Source organism: Meriones unguiculatus, chromosome 4 (assembly GCF_030254825.1).
Source record: "Meriones unguiculatus strain TT.TT164.6M chromosome 4, Bangor_MerUng_6.1, whole genome shotgun sequence".
Lineage (NCBI taxonomy): Eukaryota > Metazoa > Chordata > Mammalia > Rodentia > Muridae > Meriones > Meriones unguiculatus.
The window spans coordinates 72,127,091-72,147,765 of record NC_083352.1 but is presented as its reverse complement, the minus strand read 5'-3'; the positions used below and the strand labels follow the sequence as shown (position 1 = coordinate 72,147,765).

Genomic DNA, 20,675 nt, shown 5'->3' with positions numbered 1-20,675 from the left:
GCGCATGTGTGTGGACACCTATGTGCACATGCGTATGGAATCCAGAGAGCAGCCTCTTGCTTCCTCAGGCACTGTCCATTGTTACTTTTTTTTATTTTTGAGATGGATTTTCTCACTGGCCTAGAACTCTCCAAGAAGGCTAAACTAGCTGGTTTGTAAGCCCTGGAGATCTGCTCATCTCCAGCACTGATTTTACAAATGTGTGTCACCACACCCAAATATTTTACAGGAGTTCTAGGGATTAGAATCAGCTCTTGTTTCCAAGTCAGATGTTTGACTCATTTTCCTGCCTGCGCCATGTCCCTAGCTGAGGATCCCAATTCACTGCTCAAACATAAGGAATTTGACACATTGTTGCTCCTATAGATAAAAATACATTTTAACTTTGGATTATACATTAGTTTATAATGTCCTTGAGTGGTGTTTTGTTTTTTTTGTTTTTTTTTTTTGTAACATGTCTATTGGATGAATCCTTAACACAGTTGATTTCCTAAAGCTTGACACATATGTTGTTTCTTGTTCAGGGTTATTCAGGAACTGTGAAGAACCCCCACACACACACACACACTATACCATGTAATTAATGTAGGGGAATAATTGCTATATACATATTTTTCCAAAGCAAAATAGTTTAGAACAAAGAGCAGGTAAAATTTTAAGTCCTCTGATTCATATCGACAAAGTATATCTTGCTTTAAAGTTAAAAAACAAATGAGGAGGAAGTAAAAATCAGTAGATGAACAGAAGAGACCCACATGACTCTCTGCCTGCGTGAATGAGGGCAGCTGGCTGGGGAGACAGCAGGCTTCCCCCAAACCTGTGCTTTTAGTTATGTTTGGATCCTGCCTAATTTGTCCTGCTTCTTTCCCTCTCTCCCACTTTCTTCCCTTTCTTTCTTCCTTCCTTTCTTCCTTTTGTCCCTGGCCATTCAGAAACAAATATTAGTGCATACATTCTTTAACAAGAAAGACTTCTTAAGGGGTGCCTCTTGACAATGAATTTGTTTCATGTGAGTGCGATTTCTGAGGGCCGAATGAATCTTACAAAGAACACTAGGCAAACAGCTTCAGAGAAGGTCATTTGATTGGTTGGTTTCATGGGCTGTGCTTTGAATCAGATCCCAGAGGCAAAGTGGAAAAAGGACATGACACTTTTTGCATTGGGTGGCATTGTCTCCCCAAAGTGCCAGTGAAATACAGTCTCTACAAAAATCACATCATGAAAAACACCAGTGGCATTTACTGCAAGTAAAAACAATTGGGGAAGGGATACTAACTCAGGTTGTGTCACCGGTCAGTACTCATGAGCATGTGTGGAACTGACTGAAGAAGTCATATGCTTGCCAAAAGAACCTGCAACACGGGCTAGAAAGATGACTCAGTGGCTCAGTGCTTTTCTGTTCTTTCAGAGGACCTAAGTCTGGTTCCTAGTTCACAGATACCTATAACTCCAGTTCCAGGAGATCTGATTTCATCTTTGGCTCCTCAGGCACAGATGATCTTACTCATACAAGAAGACACACATACATGTAATTAGTAATACGTTAAAAAAAGGGAAAATCAGTAACACACATGTAAGTAGTGAGATGTCAGGGATTTGCTTGATTTTTCATTTTTCACCTCCTGATTAACTTTCCTTATCTAACTCATCACAAGGTGAACTAGTGAATACTAGTTAGTATTGTAGCCCCAGTTTACAGTCCTCTGGCCATGTACTCTAAGTGTGTATGTGGGTCTGTGTGTCTGTATGCTTGTGTGTGATATCCATGCATCTGTGTATGTGTGTACGCATGTGTGTGTGTGCACATGTATATGTATGTGTGAGTGTGTGTGCACACATGTATGTGAGTGTGTTCATCTGAGTATTGTGTGTGTATGTATGTTTGTGTGTTATCGATGCATGTGTGCATGCACCTGTGCGTGTATGTGGGTGAGTGTACATGTATACATATACCTGTGTGTATCATGTGTGTGTTATCCATATGCGTAGGTATGCATATTTCTATATGTGTGCCCCTGAGTGAGGCTGTCAGAGGTTGATGCTAGGTGCTTGTCTCAGTTGCTCTTTATTTTAACTTATGAAGGCAAGAACTCTCACAGAAGATATCTGGAGCCGACTGATTCTGCCAATTTGACTAGTTTAGCTAGCCGGTTTGCCAGGAGGATCTCTGTCTCTTTGGGAATCTGGATTCTAATCCTTATGTTTGTGTGTAAAACACTATCCTCTGAGCCAGGGTACCATGATCCAGTTTCACTGTCTTTAGCATCTTCTACCAGAGTTCCTAAGGGAAGATAGAAGGCCTTAAGTTGGAGAGCACAAACGTTTGATGATGAAGTCAGACTACCAAGGGTACCTCTTGTGAGTCTCATAACGTCAGAGATCTAGCTGATTCCTGTTTTCACTGTCCAAAAGGAGAACAAATTTGCACACCTTCATATCTCCACACTATGAACAACTGCTGTAGAATGGGATCCTCATATGATGAAAGAGCTGAAGAGTGCAAAGGGCAACAGACATGTATTGTCTGCCTTCGGTCAGCCAGTAACTGGATCCGTGACCTTGGATCCAATAATGTCTCTGTCCTGAATCTCCCTTTCTTCATCTGAACTCTTGTATCTCTAGCATAGAATGACTGGTGGAGCATCACTGCTGGGTAGTGTGCTGACTTTGGTCTCAGAGGATCATCTCTATGGTTTTCAAGCCAAGCTCCATTGCTCTGCTCTGGATAGGAGAGTTGCAAGCTCTAACCTCTATGCAAAACACAGAGGTTTACGGCACAAAACAGAAAGACATGAAGTCAAACACTGGCAGGAGAGCTTCCCTCTTTATTCCTAGACCTTTACCTCTAGCTTCCTTTGAAGGTTGGGGCCACATGGGGCTGCAGACCAGAAAGTAGTCAGCTGCAGTCTCCTTTGAGCAATGCCAGGAGAATATGCATGTCAGTAAATGATCTCTTTAAAAAACTTTTTAATTGCATAAGTCCTTGACACCAGATTCCAAGATTGGACACCATTGAAAAACCTGTGGAAAATTTGTCTATCACAAGGTTAATGTAAGGTTCTTCTCTTTGTCAGGATTTTTCTTTTCTCAAAAATCTCTTACCCACACCAACCTTATAGGCATGTATTATTTCTGCCCCTCCAAGTTAGAAAGCAATTGCCCCTCTCCAATGTGGAGTTTTCTTTACTTGGGCGGCTGATAAATTTGTTGGCGTACATACTGCAGGAATGACTGCTGTGGCTATTACTGTAGTTGCTCAGGGGAGCTATTCAGATGCCTCATTTATTGGAGCTTAATAGATTAAAAGTCTAAATTGAGTCTCATGATATAAGCCTAATCAAGTTCTAATCTGCATAATTTTCCCATAAGCAGCAATGGGAAATTTGGATAATTGATGTTTCAGCAGTTGCCAATCATGTGTTAAATAGCACTGTTGCATTTACTTATCAAAATATTTTTATTGATCCTCACTTCATCTGACATTTGGTTTGGGCTTTTTTTTTCCTTGCTGGCATTAACAGGAAATCTAATTCATCTCCTAGATGATGTAACATGAGATGTTTCTCTCGATTTTTTAACATGTCTTTATAGATCATTTTTAACGGTGATCTTTCCTTTTACAACTTCATATTGAATACCTGTCTCAGCGAACCTTGATGACTGGGCCTAATTTATTTCCCTAGTTTAACGTAGCATATGGATTTCTAACCATCATTTATATGCACACAATAAAAGATAATTTGGCTCACCCTTTGAGCCAATTTCTTTATGTTAAATCTATGGGGGTGTGAGAAGCACTTACCTTCATTTCTCCATCTATTCTAGGGGAGGTGATTGATAAGAATTTCCATCTCCCTCTCTCCCTGGGAAGGCTTGGGGATTTAACTAGGGAAGATTTAGAAAGTACTTTGTGTTGCCCCCATGGAAAAGTACTGTAATAAAGCATTTATTATACACACTGAGCTGTGCAGGCTGCTATACCAAAGCAGGTTAAGCCTGAATGTAACGGGCCCCAGTTGTTGCATGCTATTGTTTAAAAGTAAAAACAATAATTAGAAAGTTAGACTGACTTGTGTCTCAAGCTTCCCTGGCAGGGCTTGGAAGAGGGGGATGGCGAAAAGGGAAAGGATAAGATATACACAGCCAGGACACGGAACACACAGCTTGGACTCCTAGGTCAAACTCTGTCTGTGGCTCTCAGACCTGTCACTACCAGCTTTCTTTAGTTGCCTATAGTTCTTTACATAGGAATGAGGCCTTGTGGGCTTGTTTCCATATAGTTTGGCTTGTCCATTGAGGCTATCCTTGTTCAGTTCACATTTGGGAAAACATGTTGGCAAGACTTCATGGGTGTAGCTTCTGACATTACTAGGAGACACAATCTCACAGCAAACTCCCTGATCCTCTAGTTCTTACAGTCTTTCTACCCCTTCTTCCACAATACTCCCTGGGCCTTAGGTGCAGGAAGAAACTTTTTTTTTAATGAATGAAAACCTTGCTAATGTTACCTTTTGCTGTCTTTTCTCCTAGTTCTTGGCAGGAGCCATCCAAGTGCTTATGTCAAATTCTTTTGTTCCAAGCCACCCTTACTAAAGAATAATGCTCTGAACTTTTCACTAACTGATGTTTCACCTCCCTTTCCTCTCCCTGGCTGAAACCTTTGTTGTTGTTGTTGTTCAGTCTGTGAAACAACCAACATCCAGAAAAGATCATCTGCAGGTGACCCTTTTCAGTTTGGTCCAGCAGGGATGATGCGGCTGGAGCACAGATGCCGAAGTGGGGGAGGGAGGCACGGACACAGATGATTTCAGGAATCCAAGAAGCAAATGATTTACAACTACTTAATGGGAACAGAGATTCGATCTAGAAAACAGAAGGTTCTAGAAGAAGTCAATAGTTGCTATTTGGAATTAAGAGCTTTTCATGTGTGAAGGCTGGCTACCAGATTCTTATAACCCTAAAAAATCCCCAGCCTTCTTACTATCCAGATTCCTTCTTAAGATAGTTCTGGCTTAATTATTATTGTTGTTATTATTATTGTTGTTGTTATTGTTGTTGTTTTTTATTATTATCATCATCATTCCTATCATCATTATTATTATTATTATTATTATTATTGTTGGACTGGTCTATTTATAGCAAATACATCAATATGATTCTTCTTATTAATTTTCTAAGATATTTTCTTTGTGAAATCTTTTAAAGAAAATCTATCAAATGCTTTTCAGTTCTTTCCATAGTGGAAAGGGTCTTAATGGGACGCTCTACCAGTATTTGTTTAGTACCTAGTATAATATTGGCATTGGTAGACAGTACCTTTGAGTGCTTGCTTCAGTCATCCTAGACATGGCACATTTAGACATGGCTTTAGATGAAGAATCCGAGACTTGGAGGGAGTATTGGCTATTTTGTGCTTGTATCTACAAGGCTAGTGCAAGTCGTGTATATCATCCTCTGTAAGGCTTAGGAGGCATTGTGAAAGAAGGGACAGAGAGAATGGAAGAGTCTGAAAATGAGAATGACTGAACTCACATCTCTACAAAGCATGGCTAGTACAGTTCTAGAGGCACAACAGCCGCAGATGCCTTTGCTGAGTCTGTACAAGAATGGAGTGGCCAACAGTCAGGCATGGATGGAGGAGGGACTCTGGCCTCTACTGAATTACCCACTCCTGGTTGATTCAATGAGGAGAAACATTGCCTTTAGTCATGGTAACTCCTGGTAATCCCTCAAAGCTCCAAAAGATAGTCACACAGGTGGCTCCAATTAAACTAAATGGGTTACAAAATAAAACCAAAAGTTATGAATCCTAGAAAAAGATGGAGAAGGATGGAAGAGAGATAAGAAATGGTACTGGTAAAAGTAATAGCATGAAATACCCAGATAGCAAAATAACTCAGTAAAAATATTTTTTAAAATTTAACAGACTTTGGAAAGAGAAGTACAAGAATTTGAATCTATGATATCTGGCTTCAAGACTATGTTCTTAAAAAGTCCCTTTAATTTATCTTTTTTCTCTACAAGTCAGGCCTGTTCTACATAAGTTGGAAGTCTTCCCAAGCAGGAAATATTCTGGCCTACTTCTCTCCCACTGCACGTGAAATGAGAATGTCTGGCCCAAGACAGTGTCGGTCAAGGTGGTGGGGCTCAGTGCTCAGTGGATAGCAATGACAGGGCTTCCCTGGAAGGAAAGGCAGTAGGCCGGGGAAGTCCTTTCTAGCTCCATGGAGAGCAGCCTTAACATATTAAAGAATCAAGAACCTACACAAGCACTTTGGCAGTCCACAATTCAACTTGGATCTTTTCTAAGTGAGGTCTCCCATTCTAGCTCTCTAACAGTCACATTATTAATAATTTCTATTTGGCAAAATGAAGGATTGTCTTTCATGTTGGAGCATTTCCCATGTTTTCTGCTCTCTGGCTGCAGATCCCTGTTGTATGTACCACATATCCAGGCCTGCACAAACGAACACCAGTGTTGTTAAATGTAAAGATATAAAGTGAATCCAACAATAAAAGACCTGAACATTGTTGGGATGACATCTAAGTCAGCCCCTGCCTCATTCCCTCAGATGGAATACACCTGGGTTCCTCTTCTCTTCAAGGTCATTTAGGGAGTCTGTATCACCCTGGCACTCCAGACCATAGTTTTTCTGTCTTAGAGCTCCTAAGAGAGAAAACAATGTTAATCAAGGGTGATCATCGTTAATACAGCTATAAGAGAGAAGGGAGGAAAATCTACACTTTTAAAATTTTGCCCTCCTCTCTTAAAGTGTGAGTGCAGAAAAATAGCAAAATAGGAAGAGGTGTGATATGTTGGAAGCTCTCTTGTCGACATTAATATCCTGTTGTGGGTCACTCATGAAGGAGGGACAGACTTTCAGTGGAGGAGTGTCTGGCTACCCATCGCAGTCTGTCAGTTGCAGATGCTGATGGAAGCAGCCTTGGAGATGACTGAAGGAAATGGAATATGAAAGCAACATGTAAGAGGCCTAGGAAGCAAGCACCCCATTTCTAAGTGATGGTTTCATGCAAAGGAATTGAGTCTTTCACAGCTGAAAATGGAATCTTTAAATAAGCTAAAATAAAAGGATGTATTGGCTTGTGGCAGGTTCTGCAACAAAATATGGCTTTCCTAACACCGTAGGACCTGCATCTCTGCCTGCTTTATGGGTGCTACTCCTTGAGGAACACAGCCATATTTTCTCAAGTCAGCATCTGATGATGGATGTCAAATACAGGCCATGTATTATGCATCTAGCATTGCCGATGGAAGGTGTTGGCTTGTCAAGTTGAAGAAATTCAAGAACGTCACACCCACCGAATCCGCACAGCTGTCACTTGCAATTTTTCATGCTTCTGAATGCAACTTCTGATGAAAACAGCTTATTTCTTCCCCTTCACTGTTTGAAGGGGGGGGAAACAGCTAACATTTAAAATACATGCTCCTAGTTATGCGGTTGGCTGGAAAACAGACACATTCCAAAATTTAGGAAGAATGGACACTAACTCATTCAAAGTGACTTGGTCTGTTTGAGCTGTAATCATATTATGAAAAAATTAAGTGCAATCAGGAAATGGATACTAAGTAATACTTTGTGTTCTTCCTGAGAGCATCGCACTTGATAGATTATTTATATAAAGAAGAGAAAATGAGAAAGCCCCTTATATGTCTGTGGCATTTTGTGCTTATGAACCTCCCAAAGGATAGACAATTATTGAACACCAGACATTCCCAAATGTCAGACTCAGCCCAACCTTGTCCCATTGCTAAGTGGTGACAATCTGTAAAATATAGTCTTTGATCAATTTGGAATTTTGATTTGGAAACCAAGCCAAGTGTCCTTATGCCTTTAAATCCCTCATTCACTGTTAAGCCCATATAGAGATGAGAAACAAAGATTTAGGTGTGGTGACAGATACCTCTAATCCCAGTACTCAGGAGACAGAGGCAGGTGGATTGATGCATGTTCAAGGTCAGCCTGCTCTACACAATGAGTTTCAGAGTAACCATGACCACATAGTAAAGACCTTATTTCCAAAAATATTTATTTCAATTAAAAAAATGAAAATTAAAACCAAACCAAAATGAATGCTAGCACAGAGCTGACAGCTTCTGTTGCTGTGTGCTTCAGATGGTGTCTTACTAAACTTGATACCACAAATCTTACTTTTTTCATAAATCTCATGAGTTTTTGGTAGTGCCAGGTCGGTTACTTCAGGAATTCAAGGATAGTTCTATTTCTCAGTTCAGACAGTCTCAGCAAGTTATTCTATTCTATGGATGTTCAACCTACTTGGAAGATAGATGTCATGTGTCTTGGAACTGTAAGCCTATAAAACAATGCTGGGGGGGGATTTCTCTGAGTCTCTGAGCAGACTCACTCTCACATCTCACAGCAGGAACTATGTGAAATCCCAGGCCTAAGTTCCTCACCAAGTAGGAGATGCAATCAGCTGGCTAAAGAGAATTGGCAGAATGAGTTAGGGGGTAACAAACAAACAAAACATTTCAATGGTTTTAAACAACCATCATTCTTTTCCATTCAGAATGTTTTATGGGTCAAGGCAGCTGTCCGAGATGGCTATTTGGACTCCATCTCCATAGCGACCCATGTCTTCAGAGTAGATGTCATTTGGAAAGAGAAGGGCAAGAGAAGGACAAGAGAAAGCCAGTTACCAGAAGTAATGCGTTTCTTTGCTCGATTTTCACATGCAAGAGTCTTTTGTATGTCATATAGTCCTTCCTGACTAGGGGCAACTAGACACAGTGCTAACTATTTGACAGGAGAGGGGAAACTATAAGCAGGATAAATATTGAAGTGGTCTGGATTTATTAGTATTATTATTGACAATTTATTCATTCTGTATCTCTGTTGTAGCTCCTTCCCTTAACTCCTCTCCAACCTAACCTCCCTCCCTCTTCCCCCATCCCTCTTCCCTAGTCCACTGATAGGGGAAGTCCTCCTCCCCTACCTTCTGACTGTAGCCTATCAGGTCCCATCAGGACTATCTGGATCCTCTCCCTCTGTGGGCTGACGAGGTCACCCCACCAGGGAGAAGTGATCAAGGAGCAGGCAACCAAGAGAAACTGTCTCTTCTCCCCTTACTAGGGAACCCACATGGATACTGAGCTATCTATGGACTATATCTGTGCAGGAGTTCTAGACCCTCTCTATATAAGGTCTTTGGTTGATGTATCAGTCTCTGCAGTCCCCCAACCCCCAGCTGGCCCCAACTTTTTTACTTTGTTGGCCTCCTTGTGGGGCTTCTCTATCCCCTTTCTTCTATAAGACCCCCTGCACTCTGTCTAAATTTTGGCCAGGAGTCCTTCCATCTGCTTCAGTACCCTGCTGGTTGGAGTCTTTCAGAGGATATCTGTGGTAGGCTCCCATCCTGTTCCCTCTCTTGTATCCCTTCCAGTGTCTATCCTGTGTGCCATTCTGAATGAGAATTAAGTGTCTTCCCTAGGGTTCTCCTTGTTGTTTAATTTCTTTAGGTCTGTAGATTTTAGCATGGTTATCCTATATTATATTGCTAATATTCACTTATAAGTGAATATATACCATGCTTATTTTTTGCTTCTTGGGATACCTCACTTAGGATGATCTTTTCTAGTTCCATCAATTTGCCTGCAAATTTCATAATTTTCTTGTTTTAATAGCTGAGTAGTATTTCAGAATATATAAAGAATGTAACAAATTAAACAACAATAAACCAAATAATCCAATTAAAAAAATAGGATTCAGAGATAAACTGACTTCTGAACAGAGGAATATTGAATGGTGGAGAAACAACAACAACAACAACAAAAAATCCCCAACATCCTTAGTCTTCAGGGAAATGCAAATCAAAAGAACTCTGAGATTCCATCTCACACCCATCAGAATATCTAAGATCAAAAACTCAAGTGACAACACATGCTGGAGAGGATGTAGAAAAAGGGGAACTCTCCTCCACTGCTGGTGAGAGTACAAACTTGTACAACCACTTTGGAAATCAATCTGGTGCTTTCTTAGAAACTGGGAATAGTGCTACCTCCAGATCCAACTATAACACACCTGGGCATATATCCAAAAGACACTCAACCATACGATACAGGCATTTGTTTAACTATGTCCATAGTAGCTTTATTTGTAATAGCCAGAATCTGGAAACAACCTAGATGTCCCTCAACTGAAGAATAGATACAGAAGGTGTGGTACATATACACAATGGAATACTGATCTGGATTTTTAAGAAGGTGTCAGAGTAAGTTAGAATGGCTTTAAGTGGTTTCCTATAATGTCCTAAAAATTACTCCTCAGAGTTCATCCTGATACTTGATGACCTATCAATAACATATGAGGGTTTTGTATGTATGCCGTACTTTTTTTACTTTTTCATCAATTACACTTTATTCATTCTGCATCCCCCCATAAGCCCCTCCCTCCTCCCCTCCCGATCCCACCCTCCCTCCTCCCTCTGCATGCATGCCATTCCCCAAGTCCACTGATAGGGGAGGTTCTCCTCTCCTTTCTGATCTTAGTCTATCAGTTCACATCAAAAGTGGCTGCATTGTCCTCTACTATGGCCTGGTAAGGCTGCTCCCCCCCAGGGGGAGGTGATCAAAGAGCAGGCCAATCAGATTATGTCAGAGGCAGTCCCTCTTCCCATTACTATGTAACCCAATTGGACTCTGAACTGCCCTGGGCTACATCTGTGCAGGGGTTCTGGGTTATCTCTATGAATAGTCCTTGGTTGGAGTATGAGTCTCTGGGAAGTTCCCTGTGTTCAAATTTTCTTGTTCTGTTGCTCTCCTTGTGGAGACCCTGTCCTCTCCAGCTCTTACTATTTCCCAGTTCTTACCTAAAATTCCCTTCCCTCTGCCCAACAGTTGCCCATCAGGCTCAGCATCTGCTTTGATAGTCTGTAGAGCAGAGGCTTTCAGAGGCTCTTTGTGGTAGGTTCCTAGGTTGTTTCCTGTTTTCTTCTTCTTCTGATGTCCATCCTCTTTGCCTTTCCAGATGGGGATTGGACATTTTAGTTAGGGTCCTCTCTCTTGCTTAGTTTCTTTAGATGCACCGGTTTTAGTGGGTTTGTCCTATGTTGTATGTCTATATGAGCGAGTATATACCATGTGTGTCTTTATGCTTCTGGGACACTCACTCAGGATGATCCTTTCCAGATCCCACCATTTACCTGCAAATTTCATGATTTCTTTATTTTTCATTGCTGAGTAATATTCCATTATGTAGATGTACCACAATTTCTGCATCCATTCTTCAGTTGAGGGGCATCTGGGTTGTTTCCAGCTTCTGGCTATTACAAATAAAGCTGCTACAAACATGGTTGAGCAAATGTCCTTTTTGTGTACTTGAGCCTCTTTTGGATATATGCCCAGGAGTGGTATGGCTGGATCTTGAGGAAGCACTATTCCTAGTTGTCTGAGAAAGCGCCAGATTGATTTCCAGAGTGGTTGTACAAGTTTACATTCCCACCAGCAGTGCAGAAGGGTTCCCCTTTCTCCACAACCTCTCCAGCATGTGTTGTCACTTGAGTTTTTGATCTTGGCCATTCTCATGGGCATAAGGTGAAATCTCAGGGTTGTTTTGATTTGCATTTCCCTAATGGCTAGTGAGGCTGAGCATTTCTTTAAGTGCTTTTCTGCCATTCGGTATTCCTCTGTCGAGAATTCTCTGTTTAGCTCTGTTCCCCATTTTTTAAGTGGATTACTTGGTTTGCTGCTTTTCAGCTTCTTTAGTTCTTTATATATACTGGATATGAGTCCTCTGTCAGATAAAGGGTTGGTGAAGATTCTTTCCCAATCTGTAGGCAGTTGCTTTGTTTTGGTGATGGTCTCCTTTGCTTTGCAGAAGCTTTTCAGTTTCATGAGGTCCCATTTATTGATTGTTGCTCTTAGAGCCTGTGCTGTTGGTATTCTGTTCAGGAAGTTTTCTCCTGTAACAATGAGTTCTAGGGTATTTCCCACTTTTTTTCAAGCCAATTTAATGTGTCTGGTTTTATGTTGAGGTCTTTGATCCACTTGGACTTCAGTTTTATGCAGTGTGATAAGTATGGATCTATTTTCATTTTTCTACATGTAGACATCCAGTTGGACCAGCACCATTTGTTGAAGATGCTATCTTTTTTCCATTGAATGGTTTTGGCGTCTTTGTCAAAGATCAGGTGTCCATAAGTGTGTGGGTTTATTTCTGGGTCCTCTGTTCGGTTCCATTGATCCACCATTCTGTTTCTATGCCAGTACCATGCAGTTTTTAAAACTGTTGCTCTATAGTACAACTTAAGATCAGGGATGGAGATACCTCCAGAAGATCTTTTATTGTAGAGGATTGTTTTAGCAATTCTGGGTTTCTTGTTATTCCATATGAAGTTGAGAATTTTTCTTTCCAGGTCTGTAAAGAATTGTGTTGGTAATTTGATGGGCATTGCATTGAATCTGTAGATTGCCGTACTTTTATCATTTCCAGAAATTCCACTTCTCTGAATTTCTCCCCACTAGGATTCACACCTCCTGGAATGGACAGATCATCGCCTGACAACAGCCCAGTTCATGGGATGTTACGCCAGCCTTCCATCACAACAGGAGTCAACATCCCCATCATCACAGAACTCGGTAGGGGGGCATTGTCAGCTCGGAGGGTGGGTGTTTTGTCTGTCAGACCATGGAGAATATAAGGAAGTTGTCCTGTCCTTTAGCCTTTTAGGCATCATAGGTTGCTATGGGACTTGGGGTAAAAGAGCAAAGATGAAGCGTAAGTATAGATATGGCAGGTTATTTGAAGGAGAAACTGCTCTATCTTTCTTAAGAGACAAATAGACAGTTTCCTTCCTGCTGGCTACTGTTTTCAAAGGAGCATGAGAATGGCTTTGAATTCGGGGCATCTATTTGGGAAGGAGGGTGGGAAGAGGCAAAAGTTCTTTTAGCGGCTTCTTCCTGAAGGTGCCTCTTCTGAGTGTTCTGTTTCAGAGGCTCCTACAGTTGAAACTCTGCTCAGAACCTCAGGTCAAAGCAGATTCCATCTGAGAATGGATCCCCTTTGAGAACTGGGTCAAATGTGTGTTTGCTCTGCTATGTATCAACTCCATCTTGACCCTGTCTTAGTTGAGATTCTCGCCAAAGATAATTTTCAATGAATGGCAGAAGTATGAATGGAGGTTTGAGCGCTATAATCTGTGGCCAATAGAATCCAACTTCTGCCCTCCCCATGCCATTCTCTCGCAGCTTGTGTGAAGTTATAAAACTCCTGAATGGCTCTTGACCCTGAGACAATACAGACTCCCTATTGTCTTAGCTTGAGAATGCTTCCTCTGTTGTTCCCTCACTCTTTTCTTTTTCTCTGTACTTTCCTCCACTCCCTTTCCCCGATCCTTAAATGCCATATCCAATTAGCTAAACCGGGCAAGTTGCCTTTGGTATCAGTCAATCAGGAAAAAAACAGTGGGACGCACATTCTAATGATAACGGAGTTGGGTAAGAAGTGCTTGCCTTTCTTGACATCAGTATTTTCTTTTGTTGTGATCTCGGTGTTTCCAACTCTCATTGGCTTCATTTCACTGGCTGTAACAGAAAGGCTACCCCATGGCACTGCTTTGAATGTGTTTTATTTGTGGCTCTGGTTGGAATCGACTGTCTCGTTCTGGCCTTTCTTAATGATTTTTTTCCCCACACAGCATCAGTAAACCTTTGATCACACCCACCTCACCTGACGGTAGCTGCCAAAGCACCTCTGCTCTAATTCATCTTCTGTGGCCCAAGCCTTTCTCTCTCTCTTTAAAATCCCACAAGTGCTCCCTCTCCCCTGCCTCCTCCCTATATTCCTCTTCCAACATGCTGTCAGTTTGACTGACATGTCTTCACAGCTCTCAGAGGAAGTCAAAGGAGAAATATAAAAATTTTAAGATAAGAAATCCTAGAGAGTGCCTTCCCTCCAGCTGTTTATTTTTCTTTATTCTGACTTTATTTGCCTTTTTCCCCCTACTAGGCCCTTTCTCAGAAGTTCTTCTGAAGCCATAAAAAGCAGCTGGTTCCCAGGAGATCTTTTCTTACTAAAGCCAGATTACAAGAAGGGTACAGAACAGGCCCTACATTCTGAGCCCCGCCCTGCTGGCCCAAAGCCCTCCCTGGGAGGCTCACAGCAGATTTATCTTGAAGATAAAGGCCCCTGGTCATGACTGCAGTTGTCAGGCTCTTCCATGGTTCCCCATGACTTGGTTAATAACCCACGAAGGGCACCCATCAGCAGTGGCTCTCAGAACTGGAGATTGATCTTCTAAATAGACACAACAAAGGACTTCTTGGCAGAGATGTAGGAGGAGGAGTGGGGAGCACCTGTCTTCATAGGACTCACAAATGAAATGAACACTCTAGTTTCTTGGCCCCCAAATATATTTCAAAATAAGAGAGGAGGCTTTTAACCCAGTAATCTTGCTTGTGAGGTGTCTAGAAAAGAAGGAATAAATTGTCCACCATGTAGCCCTGCGTTGTTGTCGGACAGAGCTATTTGTCAGGGCACATTCACTCAGGTTAAGGAATATCACACTATTTTCTGTTTCCAACAACAGGAGAGGTGTCTTTTTCATGTTTAGTGCTGTTGGCTAAAAGCCTGGTTTTCTCCATTGCTCTTCTTAGGACCATAGGACCACAAAAGACCAAGTAAGCTCATGTACCCCAGAATACTGTATGGAAAATTCACCCAAATGTCCCTGGTACAGATACCTACAGCAGTTTTCCTAAAACAGTCAAGCCAAAAATTTCTTTTTTTCATTTGGAATCCACGTGCTATTAATTGACTAGAGCATCCTGATATTTGATTAGTGGAAAAGGAAAGCAAAAAGCTTTGGGGCTCAGGATACAAGGCAGCAGTTTGGTTATCAGGTCCCCCGGTGCTCTTTCTTGCCAGATTTTTTTCCTTTGTGTTTAGAGCTTGGGCCACTTTTCCTTCTAATCTTAAGGCTAGTTTCTCTCATAGTCACACCACTATCCTCATATCACTCCTTCTCTAATTTTACCCCTGCAAATATTCAGTCTTTGTCACCTGCCCTAAGATGTGTGCTCTGTTACATTGCTACAAACATGCCTGTTAAGTGATTCAGAGACAGGATTGAAGAGACTGGCATGGGGTAAAGTGTTTGCTGTGCTACCATGAGGACCTAAGTGCTGACCCCCAGCATGCATATCCAAGCTGAGCATGGCAGTGTGTATCTTGTAATTCCAGCCCTTGGGACAGTGATGGAAGGATCCCTGAGGCTTGCTGGCCAGGTAGTCTAGCTGAATTAGTAAGCTCCAGATTTAGTTGAGAGACCCTGCCTCAGAAAGTAATGTAGAAAGTGACAGAGGAAGAGGACTAATGTTAACCTCTACTTTCCACATGAACACAGACATAAATACACATGTGCATGAACACATACAAAGACATAGAGGCAACCAAAGCCAAATCTATGCTAAGACTGTAACATTCCAATTCTCATCCATCCCAGTACTCCCAATGACAAAGACTCCTGAAGTTTCCATGAGAAAGAACTGTGTTTGAAGCTATTTAACACACTATTTTCCAACTATATTTGATTACCTCCATTTTTGGGGAAATGTCTTTGCTACTTCTTATTACCCATGTAGTTGCTATTCTGGGAAATGGGCATGGATTCCAGCTGTTACCTTTCCACAATTGGGAATCCCAGAACAGCAGGCAAGCTCTTCGCTGAAACTTGGCTCTTACCTTGACATCTTCTTTCAGTAGCCTATACTGTTAGATTGCTGAATATCCAGAGTTGCTTCTTCTACTTGGGGCCACACGAATGTCATGCCATCTCTTCCCCGTATCATTATACAGAAGGAAGAGATACTGTTCCAGTTGGAATGATGGTACAAACATCATCAGCTGCTGTTGTGAAGAAATAAAACCTTATTCTAATGCATCTGAGCTCTAGGCTTACATTTTCTGATTCCCAGAGTAGAAATACTGTGATCCTTACAACATACTTTTAGAATATCAGAAGACAAACTTAAGGAGTTGGGATTTAGTTAGTTGATGTAGAATGCTTGCTTAACTTTAACAAAGCTCTGGGTTCAATCCCTAGCACTTCATAAACTGGATGTGATAGTCCACACCCATAATCCCTGCACTATAGAGGTAGAAGGAAAGTATCCAAAGTTTACCCTAATCTTCCACTACAGAGTGAGTTTGAAGCTAACCTAGGATATATGACACTGATGAGAAGGGAGACAGACAGACAAAGTAAGAGAAACATGGAGATAGACAGAGGCAAAGAGAAACAGAGACAGGAAAAAGGTAAGGCAAAATTATAACAAACCTGGTTTTTGATATCTTAAAAAAAATATTTCTCTTGTATGTGGATGAGTGTTTGCAGTATGTTGGGTTCCCTGGAGCTAGAAAGTTAGCAGAGTCCTTTCAAGGACAGCCAAGTGGTCTTAATCTTGGAGCCATCTCGACCCTGCCTGGTTTAGAAATCTTATCTGTTTTACTTATAATTCTAGAGTAGGGCATGGGCCAATAACAAAATGGTTCCTCATATTTGGCCCACTATAAGAACAGGATATATATCCAGAGAAAAGGAAGCAAAAGATGAGAGAGAAAAATGAGGCTTGGACAGTCTTGAAACCTGTCTTACTTGAATCCAGTTTGAACACTAAGCCACTTGTGATTGGCTGATTCCAAGCTACCTATTACATAAGGTAATTTACACATGGAGTAAGGCTACAGTTCACGACATGTTCAACTAAAAGTTGAACATGAAATAAGCATGGAGGCAGCTTAGGACTTACCATAATTCAGTTTAACAGAACCATTTGGTGGGTTCTTAAGTAAGCCTCTAGTCTTTCTGAGAGGAGCAGAGACAGGCTGGACATTTTCATAATGTAATTAATTGATAGGTAATTGTGATAGCACCTTCCATTTATTCAGCGCATGGCATGCCCTAGGTCCTGGATCAAACTCACCAAATCTGGTCTTTTAGGAGTCTTTGAGAGAATGCATACTTTTCCCATTGTCCAGTGAGAGCAACTTAGCTGTAGGCAGAATCATGAAATGCTTTGCCAAAGAAGTTGGTGACGAAATCAGCCTGGACGCTTTCACCCGCTATCCTGTAAGTCACTTGCTACTGAGACAACTAGAACCCAAACATGATCAAATTTGGAAAAATCACAGCAGAGATTTGCTTCGATCAGAGTCATTGTCCTGGGGGGAGGGCAGAAGGTGGTGTCAATTTAAAAATAATCCCACACCTAGCCTTTTATCCTATTATAATTTATTCTGACTCATACAGTAAACAAAAGGAGTTTTTGTTGTTGTTTTAAGGAAAGTTGTCAAGAAAGTTCCTTTAAAAATTTAAAACAATAACTCTCTGAAAGCCAATTAGCTGCAGATAGATTCAGAAAAAAGTTGGAGAAAGGAAACCTCATTTGTTCTCTTCCTACAACTACATTAATTATTCTGATATCACAAGTATACCTCTCCCCAACTCTCCACACTTCCCCCATCACTTTCTCAAGCCAAGACAGGAATACAAGTTAATTTATAATTTAGTTTTTTTATAAGTTAAAGACATCTGAGGAACACAACTCATTAGTCTGTGGGTGTATGGGAGAAGAGTCCTTGGGGGCTTCTCAAATGACAGTGAAGGAAGGTGTCTCGCCCTGACCATGTCTTCTAGAACATAGAGAAGACAGAGCTGTTTAGAAAGGGAAAGAGAGTGCTGGCAGGTTTGCGTAGAAAGTCAGAAAACAGCAGGAGGCATTTAGGATCCATTCCTGATTGTTCAGTAGGATTCACTGGGCCTTATTCAGAGGCTGGGCACACCAGGTACTACCCAGGCCCATCCTTGCCATTAGATGTGAGTTCTGTCTGAGGCTAAATTTCTTGCCGTTTGCCCTTGCTGTGTTTCTGGTCCATTGCTTTTCCTTCTGAATAAGTTGCTTTCTTTTCTTTGCGGCTAACCTTACCATCTCAGCATGCCTACTCATCATCAAATTATGTCCATCTCTCAAAGGACTTGGCTACCAAAAAATGCCCTAGGGTGTTTCTTGGTCATGATAACAAAGGACTGGTCAACACCATCATTTTGGTAGTTGTCAGCAGTTGCCGTGGAGCAAACCTGTTTTTGCCAGTCCTTAGCAGTTGGCATGGAGCAAGTCTGCTTGACCTCATTGCTTTCCAGGTCTTAGAAGTTAAAGCAATATTGTAGGAGCAGACCATTGAGTCCAGTGCTGGCCAAACCCAGGAGCCATCAACAGCTTCTGCCATGCTTGTTTCTTTTGCAGTACTTTGGTGTCTCTCACCCGGCCACTTAGTATCTCTCTGGCTTCACTAACCCATGTATAGTCTTCAGTGCTAATTCTTATTTTATGCCTTTTCTAGTGAATGATACTAATGTTCAGTTTTTGGACCAAGATGATGACGATGACCCTGACACAGAGCTGTACCTCACACAGCCCTTTGCATGTGGGACAGCGTTTGCCGTCAGCGTCCTGGACTCACTCATGAGTGCGGTGAGTTGTCTAGCTTCTTTTTCTCCACTCAAGGGATGGGATACACACCCATGGACCATATCCAAGGTAGGAGACACTGGCAAGATCTTGAGCTGCGCATGGGAAAGAGCAGAAGTTCATGAACTTTACTCTCTAAAAAAGATACCAATACTTATCAATCACTTAAATAAATGTTGATTATAAATTCCTCAACATTCAGGGAAGACAGGGAGAGCTATGGCTTGGATAAGAGAAACACTCCTTAAGGAAATAAATATTTTATACCAAGATGTGAGGCTCTTTTAAGAAAGACAAAACAAACCAAGCCACAATGAAGAAGGGACAGGGAAGATATTGAAGTCATGTTCATGGTTTGAGTCCACTTCATGCTTGAAGAGTGATATGGTCAGGTTCATGTCTGAAAGTAGTTGCTTTGTCGGCTAGGTGGAGATGTCTTGGACAGGCAAGATTGGGGGTGGTATCTATATAAGCATGGCTTCTAGCTGGAGGGAGGACAGTGCTGACAGTGATACAGGTAGGTAGGTGGGTTTAAGTATTCACTGGCAAAACTGGGAACATTTAGAATAGCCTGAATGTGAATAGTAAAAAGGACAGTATACCAAGGGTGACACCAAAGTCCCTGCCTGTCACTAATAAGTGGTCCTTGGGTAGGAGCCAGGCACAGATCTCTTCTCTGCTGAAAGGCAGGCACAGAATGATGGTAAAGAAAAGGGGTTGTTTCTCCTGCTCAGATGTAGCCCATGGGCAGCCCAGTCCCCAAGTGGGTTCCCTAGTAAGGGGAACAGGTGTAGTTACTGGCATTAACTCAGTTGCCTGCTCCTTGATCACCTCCCCCCAGCGAGGTGGCCTCACTAGGGCACAGAAGAAGAGGATCCAGATAGTCCTCATGAGACTTGATAGGCTAGGGTCAGATAGTAGGGGAGGAGGACCTCTCCTATGAGTGGACATAGGGGGGAAAGATGGAGGGAAGGTGAGACTGGGAGAAGATGAGGGAGGATGCTAAAGCTGGGTTACAAAGTAAATAAATTGTAATAAATGATAAAAATAAAGAATGAAAAATAAAGAAAAGGGGTTGTTGACTTAGATATCAATATTAATATTATTTGATGATGATCAATATATTTTGATAATATTAATGTTGATATTATCAAGTTATTAACTCGGTAGGTATCAAATGGTCAAGCCATTTGTTTTCCTGTTGTTTTTTTTTTGTAATCCCCCAATAATTAATAATTAAGAGTGGATTTCAGCATAGTGGAAGTATCATTCACTGCAACAGATGACAGCAGACATTTAGAATGAGCCACGACAGGTACTGGAAATTGTTCTCAATAGTGTCTTTCTTTACCAGATAGAAGATGCTCTTCATTTTGCAATAGTCAAATTGGCAAACTGTGAAAATGGGGGTGTGGGCTGGATAAAAACTGACCTTTGTAGAACCCATGGAACAGAGTTTTATCGAGCACACTAAACTGTAAACATAGCTCTGAGGGTGTTTTTCCATACATATATTCTCACATTGCTAAAGAAGTTTGTTCTCTTTATCGTGTTAAGCAACCTATATGCTAATTATGCATTATTATCATCTATTCATTAAAACTAATCCCAAAAGGATTACTGTGTGAGGAAAGAGGAAGACATGGGGCTTTCAGAGACAAATTTAGGTTATTCTATATTACCAAATGTGGTACAAATGTATGCATATCTTAATGAAATGTCAGAATTATGGTTTAAAATAATTATAACCTTCATCTGGATGAAGGTTGACTGTGGCTTTTTAAGCCAATGGGAAGAACCAGTGGGCCCTACGGAGGCCCCCCCGGTTTCCCGAGATGCTGTGATTGACCCTAGAGCTGCTGGTGAGGTTGTCAGTTCACAGAAACTCCTGAGCAGGCTGGGGAGGACAGTAGACACTGCATGACATGGTCAGTATAAACCAGGTTCTCTGTGAGGAGCCAGATCGTGTCTCTTTAGAAATGTCACTTTTCTGATCCTAGTTCCAGAGATTTTAGAACACTGATCTTACTGAAAGGCAAGTATGCTGTTAATGGTATATAGATGTATATTTATATATGTATAGATATGTATATTTATATATGTATAGATATGTATATATAATTAACATATATATGTTAATTTTGTTTTGTTTTTCAGAACTATAAAATAC

General features: G+C 41.3%; 1 protein-coding gene across 28 annotated transcripts in view; it reads left to right on the top strand.

The window, feature by feature from the left end:
- Positions 1-20,675, top strand: part of Kcnma1 (potassium calcium-activated channel subfamily M alpha 1) — a 695,343-nt gene that overhangs the window by 639,778 nt on the left and 34,890 nt on the right. For 16 of the 28 annotated variants that reach the window (XM_060382122.1, XM_060382121.1, XM_060382124.1 and 13 more), the window contains 2 exons: positions 12,503-12,616; positions 18,378-18,508. In XM_060382122.1, the coding sequence (XP_060238105.1) occupies positions 12,503-12,616; positions 18,378-18,508 (245 nt within the window). Of the gene's footprint in view, positions 1-12,502; positions 12,617-13,393; positions 13,475-18,377; positions 18,509-20,675 lie in introns of all 28 variants that reach the window. The other 12 variants (XM_060382116.1, XM_060382114.1, XM_060382117.1 and 9 more) reach the window with 1 other exon arrangement.